The 7,349-nt window shown below is 45.9% G+C and overlaps 1 protein-coding gene across 1 annotated transcript in view; it reads left to right on the forward strand.

Annotated features, from left to right (window-relative positions):
- Positions 1-7,117, forward strand: part of CORO1C (coronin 1C) — a 91,385-nt gene extending 84,268 nt beyond the window's left edge. Inside the window, exons 8-11 of the mRNA XM_019649166.1 lie at positions 976-1,121; positions 2,953-3,010; positions 3,271-3,516; positions 4,653-7,117. Coding sequence (XP_019504711.1) covers positions 976-1,121; positions 2,953-3,010; positions 3,271-3,516; positions 4,653-4,772 — 570 coding nt within the window. The 3' untranslated portion in view covers positions 4,773-7,117. The remainder of the gene's footprint in view (positions 1-975; positions 1,122-2,952; positions 3,011-3,270; positions 3,517-4,652) is intronic.
- Positions 7,118-7,349: the final 232 nt, after the last annotated feature.

Genomic DNA, 7,349 nt, shown 5'->3' on the forward strand with positions numbered 1-7,349 from the left:
AAGTCAGTCGTTTTACTTCAGATGTTAACAGCTGCCATAGATTGATCAAAACAAAAGGAACTGTGACCCAGAGGTTATCAGCACTAGGTGGAAAATTATTTTTCGTGGGCAGAGAACAAATATTAATAGTATGTGTTTAGCTTGTTTTCCATTGCTTTAAGTATTTATTTACATCATTGAAACTAATGGAAATCACAAGAACTGAGAGGATTGTTAGGGTGTGATACCACCTAACTATTTATGTCTATAGATAGATAGATAGATAGACAGACAGACAGACAGACACACACACACACACACACACATCTGTCTATCCATCCATCCTCTCTACCTGGTAGGATTACCTTCATTGTTCAGGTTGGTATAACTGTGTGACAACTATTTATACTTAGGCTAGCATATGTTTCAGATCTCCAAGAAAATCTGACCTTTCTAAGTGCAGTTATTATAGAATTCTGTACATTGCAATGAGACAGCAAACCTTGTAAAGTTAAAGGATACTAATGCTAATGTTTCTTAATTAGAAAAATCTTACTTTTTATTATTATCTGATTGTCTGCTGTTAGTGCCTTCAGATCTCTGAACATACTGCTCTGTGCTGGTGAACAAATAACTCAGCAGTGGTTCTCCTAGTCCTTTGTTTTGTTTTATTTGTTTGTTGAAGTAGAATTGCAAGGCAGTTGTTGGGCACAGGTGTTAACAGTTTTGCCTTGACTCTGACCTGGTGTCTGGGCTCTATGTGGAGTAGCACTTGAGCCTTCAGTGGGAGGCAGTGAAGACTGTTTAAAGAGCATGCTAGTGTTTGATGAGTGAGGAAACCGTCATATGCTTTAGGCAACCTCTTAAGAGGAAGAGAAAGGTCAGCCACCGTAGCGGAGTCCTCATTAATGCTGGGTTTCCAGAGGCGAGAGACGCCCACTTACATCAGATGTTTCAGTTAACATTAAACACAAGCTTGTCTCCAATTTCTTGTAGGGCGACAGCAGTATCCGCTATTTTGAGATCACAGATGAATCCCCGTATGTCCACTACCTCAACACATTCAGCAGCAAGGAGCCTCAGAGAGGGATGGGTTACATGCCCAAGCGGGGACTTGATGTTAACAAATGTGAGATTGCCAGGTAAGGAATCGGGCATCATAAAGTATTCAGGCTGCTTAAACCGTCCATGATGTGCAAGAACAACACAACTGCACATACTCCTGTGATGCCTGGGGCTTTCTGCCCTGCGCGTGGTGTGGAACTAGTCTCATCTCCTTCCCGTCCTTAGAGACATGGAGTTTCTGTGCAGGGAGGAACCTTTCAAAATCATTTAATACAACCACACCCCTCTCCATTCTTCACATTATGTAACTCGAAGTACAGCAGGCATGTGGCTTGGCCAAGGTGTATTGCGCACTTATTTGAAGAGTGAAACCTTCATCTCTTGTTTTCAGGGTGAGGCCGTGGCCTGTGTGCCCTGGGAGGCAAGCAGGGGAGAGCCTGTGCCTGGGATAGGAATAAGGGATGGTTTTCCTGCCCTGCAGGGGGACGAACTAGGTTCCAAGCCGAACTGCAGACCCCATGGATCCCAAAGTGGAGAAGCCAAAGGTCTTCAGTGGGGTGTTGGGTTCGCTTGATTTGGAAAGTTTGTTTGCTATGTTGTAGAATTCCTGCCTCTTTGTACTCCTCTGGATTTTTAAAATATTTAATTCCATAATGCTAGTGGGCTTCCTGAGGGGCCGGCTCTTTTCTTGTACTAGTCAACAGAAGATACTCAGGGAGACTCACTGACCACTGGCCATTTTAAGCAATGGAATGAGTGGCATCACGTTACCAGGGATAAGATCCTAGTACACGTTGTGTAACACTCACTGCGTTTCCATGGCCGTTTATCTAAGTTTGCTGTTCTAGCCACACAATTAATTAATTGACGTATCTTTACAAATTAAAATAAGACAAATTTTTAAGACCTTTTTTATATTAATCACTGTGGGATTTTTAAGAAATACACTCAACTCTCTATAGCTGGAGTAATGAAGGAAAACCGTCCCAGATAATTCAAAATTGTGGTTTAAACCAAACCAATCAAAATGTAGTTCAAAACATGTTGAATCTGAATTTAAGATTACATCTACTATTTGGGAACACATTTATTTTACTGTCGCCTAAAACTTACTGTTTCATGGGCATTCGTTATACATCAGGCACACTGTGCATAACACGCTGTGTGGGCTTCCTCTCTAACCGCAGCTAACAGCCCTGTGAGCAGGCGCCGTTTTCAGCCCCGCTGTATGGCTGAGGAACTTGACGTGTGGTGAGGTGGTCTCATGCTCAGGCACGGTAGCGGCTGGGCTGGAAGTCAAACCCAGGTTGTCTTTTTCTCCACTACGCCGACTGTAGAGGTTTCGTGCTTTCTGTTCCTACTATTTGGGATAATCTCAACTTTTTGAGTGTCATGTATGATGTGGTTTGCCGAGGGGCCAAATCTTTAATTCCTAGGAATGCTTTCTTTAACCTTTTAAACATTGTGCTTACACATGTCTGACCACCTCAGGTTGTTGGAGTACCTATCACCCAACTCATAGATCTGATATGTCGGTGTTTGTTTTCTCCTGTTTGTTGACCTGGTAATTTTTCACAAATGAGTCATTTTTGGTGGTGTTATCATTTCCACCACAATTGATCTGCCCCGAGATAATTGGAATTTGACCATCACCACAATGCATAGACCTCTGCTCCCGGTTCTTATCCCCACTCCTCCGTTTCCTAGTATAGCTACCCGCGGCTTCCGTGTTCTCGTCTGTAGACTGGGAATGCTGAGTCCTCCCTACTCCCCAGGGTGGGCAGCTGAGGTGATGGGCAGAGCGTTTCACAGTCCATACAACACTGCAGAAAAGCGGTTCTCATTAAGCCTGTCTGTTACTTGGCCTATTTCACTTAATGCAACTTTGCCTTTATTTCCCCTTTGAAGGTTCTTCAAACTTCATGAGAGAAAGTGTGAGCCTATTATCATGACAGTTCCCAGGAAGGTAAGCACCCAGTTCTCTAGGCAACCCTTTTTTTTTTTTTTTTAGCTGAGCCATCCTGCTACCTGTTGGCAGCTCAGCGGCTGCTCAGCTCGGGCTGGACTCGAACCGCTGTTGCACAGAGCTCAAACTCGTGAGCGAGCTCTTAACCAACTAAGCCACTCGGCCGGCCCTCTAGGCAACCCATTTTTGTAAAAAGTTTTTTTAAATCCCAGAACTTTCTTCTTCCTCACCTGAGGGTTTCCCCACAATGTCTCCTGTAGTCAGACCTTTTCCAAGATGACCTGTATCCTGACACAGCGGGGCCTGAAGCGGCACTCGAGGCAGAAGAGTGGTTTGAGGGGAAAAATGCAGATCCAATCCTCATCTCCTTGAAGCACGGCTACATTCCAGGCAAAAACAGGGATCTCAAGGTAGTCAAGAAGAACATTCTGGATAGCAAGCCTACTGCAAACAAGAAGTGCGACCTGATTAACATCCCCAAGAAAACCACAGACACGACCAGTGTGGTAAGGACTGCAGGAGGTTGAGGGGTGTGCTTGGCTGGCTCGGGCCTGGTCCTCTTAAGAGCTCCATCCCGTCCTGGACACCGGCGAGTGCTGTCCCACCCGTGGACGGACGGGGGCGTTTCAGTAAATGATAACATGGACTATTTGTTAGAACCTCCTCAGTCACTTGAGTTTGGCCACGTTTGGCTCCTTTAGCTCTTTTTTATAATGACCGGAGTGGAATATGGTCTACTACCGTCTCCGAGTAAACAGGAGCCCTTTGGGTTTTTCTTAAGTGTGTACACGCATCTGTGAGTTGGGCAGAACTGAAACATGAGGGATGGGATCACAGACGCCAGGGAGAGAAGGCCCTGGGAAGGACGTAGTGGTGAGTGGGACTCAGCAACAAAGGGGATCCTGGGTGTGTTGGCTAGAACCATTTAAGTGGAGTGACGGCAGCTCAAGGCTGACATTGAAGCCGTGTTTGGCCACTGGAGAGGGCTGCTGCTGGGAGAGCAAGTTCAAGCGGGGGGATGGGCAGCTGGCGTGCTGTGGAACGGAGTTCCAGGGAGCCAGAGGGGAGGACCACAAATTGTCAGTGGCAGGTAGGCAGGCTGAAGACGCAGAGTGCCTGGAGGAACGGGCATGTTGGCCGTGACCGCGGAAGCCACGTCAGTGTGGCACCATGGACTTGGGTGGCTGCAAGGTTTCCAAAGGAATCAGCTCCACGTAGGCCAGGCTCCGGCCTCTTCAGAAGAGCTGCAAGCAGGGCAAGGGATTTGGCTCCCAGGAGGGCCTCTAAGGCCACCCCTTGCCTGGTCACAGAGAAGTCACTCCTGTGGAGTTGTGTGATTGGGTGGTTGGGACATAGGGTGGCCTGGAAGGAGTCAGCCTTGTCCTGCAGTTTAATTATGTCCTGAGAGTCTGTCCAGGCCAGTGCACCATGAGCAGCACTGGGATACTGTTGTTTTGCTGGGGGCGTCAGATGGACCCACCAGCACTAGGTACTTTCCCATCAGGCCCAACCTGGAGCCTGTGGCGTGCCACTTCCCAAATGGAAAGTTCCACTTTAGGCCTTGTAAATTCTTAACTGGGTTGAACTTCGTTTGCTACTTTTTAGTGACCCTCTTTCCCTCCTGCCTGTTTTGTTTCTTCAGCAAAATGAAGCCAAGTTGGATGAGATTTTAAAAGAGATCAAATCTATAAAAGACACAATCTGCAATCAAGATGAGCGCATTTCCAAGTTAGAACAGCAGATGGCGAAGATTGCCGCCTGAAGGCCCACCCCCACCCCCAAAATGGGAGCAAGGACTCGGCCGGCCGGTAGCTGGTTGTTGGTGTGGTCCCAGGGAGGGCAAGAGGGAGGCACTGCCATTTGGAGACATTTCATTTCAGATTTGTCAACCAGCGATAGGCCACATTCCAGTAAGAACTCAATTCGTCTCCCAAATTTGCAGACACAAAATGTGATTTAAAAGCTGAGCTTTTTATCAGAAAGCTTTTTTTGATGTTTTAAGTGTTATATGTGACTTGTTGAACTTTTAAAAGACAAAAGTGCTACTTTTAAAATCCCAGCTATTCTAATTTTAGAAAACCAACCAATTCTGATTCAGTGTCGTGCCCAAGTACCTTTTTTTTTTTTTTTTACAAATAGGGACCAATGCCACATTGCTTTTTATATTTCTTTTTTTTTTTTAATGTTGCCAAAACCAAAAGTAGCTTTTTTTTTTTCTTTGTATTTTGCTACTTTGCAGTATTTGTGTGTGGTTTTTTTTTTTTCTTAATTTGAAAGGGACAGCACTGTGTATGTTTATAAACTAAATGAAGATAAGATATTATTTTGTATAAACATTCATCTGAGAACAATCAGAGCAGTAGCCACATCGTGCTGGCTCAGTTGCAGCACAAACCTGGTCATCTTAATGTCTGTACGCTAGAAAGACTTGAAAAATCACGTGGATTCGTATTACCACCCCTCTCGTTTTATTGAGTCTTCTGATCAAAGAAAGCTCATATCGTATCATTTCCTTCATTTCCTTTCTCTTTCCTAGAAATTGGGTGGCTGTACCAGAATGGAATTTTGCTTCTTGGTTATCCTGTGCTCCAGATGATTATAATCTAACCTAAACTAGCATGTGTTCCTGCATTTTTGTTACACAAGTAGACTGTATTGCATTCATCACTTTAAACGTCATATTTCAGGTTTCGGTCAATACTTGACAAGGGTGCCAGGACAAGAAGACACACGTGCTGTGGCGCGTTCCTTCTTGCCCATTGCAGCAGCTTGCCTAGCTCTTGAGTATAGTGGGGGACTAAAAACTAGGGAACCTCGAAGGGATTGTTGGCCCCATATGATCCTCTGCTTCCCTGCATGTCCCATGCTGTCCCCCTGCTGTGCTGGAGGACTAAGTGGCTCTCCCTGCACCACCAGCGCTCCTGCCCCTCCCTGTTCCTCATATGCAGCCACCTGTCTCAGGGCTCCCCCAGCCATTCCTGTCCTTCCTGCCCTTCAGCCCTAACTGCATTTAGCTAAGACGAGGCTGGAGGAAAAGGGTCTAGAAGGAAGCAAGACCAGGCGCGCAGACCTCTGCTGTAGCTTTAATGTGTGCAAACGTGTCCCTTTGCACCCTTCACACCAACTAACCCGCTCTACCCTCCAGCTCGCACTGAGGCTGTGTCAAAGCACAGAGGCGCCCCAGACTCAGGGGCCAGCGGCTGAGCTCTGATCACCCGTTCCATTCCAGGGTTAGCTAGAACTTCTCTCCACTTCCATTTTCTCATATTGCATGTCTGAGAAACAAGATTGAAGGAGCCTCTGTTTTGGAAGGGCTTTAGTTTGTGATTGAACATGAAACGTATAGTGCCATTGGGATCACGACGGGAACTCGTTTGCACATGTTCGTGCTAGTGTGGGGACAGGACTGGCTGGAAGTGTCTGAATACGGAACCAGGATGGAGGCCGAGTGTGGACAGTGGGTTGGAATACACAGCCGAGCTGGGGGTGATGTCCGTGTAAAACAAGGTACCCTGTTCTTAACTGATATTGGGATCACTGTCTTCATAATTTCAGGGCATCTGAATGTTCGGTGTGGTTTTGTGTGTGTGTGTATGTGTGTATTTTTAATATTGGAGTGGATAATGAGATGTAAACAAAACAGTAATTACAGTGACTTATATTCAAACCTGTACATGTTGCTTTATCAACGTAATCTGCTGAGGACCTTCATTTTTAAGATTCAGAAGTGTTTTAAGGTTCTGATGTCAAATTAAGGAAACAGAATTGTTGACGGTGGTGAAACACCATCGGGAATGTGGTTCACAGAGAAGAAAGAAGGTAAAGAAAAGTTATCCTGATCTTAGTGTGTAGCTCATGACTTATTTAATGAACAGATGCCCAGCCAGGCTCAGAGTCAGCACCTCAAGCGTTGTGGATTATTTTTCCTGTTTTTTTTTCTCTCTCTCTCTCTCTCTGTCTCTCTATCTCTCTCTTTTTTAAAAAAGCCGTGCTATCCCAGAGGAGAACCAGTGAATTATTCCTAGATCGGCTCTTATAGAGCGGCCATAGTATTCTGTCAAAACACTTGCTTCCATTTTCAAAGATAAAAGATCATTGATTACAAAATGGTGTCCGTGTTTCCTTTCCGCCTTAGTGGTCTTTGAGGCAGCCCACACCTCTGCCTGCCACAGCTTCTGACTCAACCAGCCAGGTGGCGTTTTCCTCTCTCAGGTAAGTAAGAGGGAAGTGGGGGTGGGCCAGTCAGTTCCAGCAAAGGGGGAGATATAGTGAGGCCTAGCAGACTGGAGTGCTTGCAGGCCAGATCCCAGCGGACTTGGATATTTTGAGTCCTGCCAGT

This window comes from Hipposideros armiger, unplaced genomic scaffold, assembly GCF_001890085.2.
Source record: "Hipposideros armiger isolate ML-2016 unplaced genomic scaffold, ASM189008v1 scaffold_129, whole genome shotgun sequence".
Lineage (NCBI taxonomy): Eukaryota > Metazoa > Chordata > Mammalia > Chiroptera > Hipposideridae > Hipposideros > Hipposideros armiger.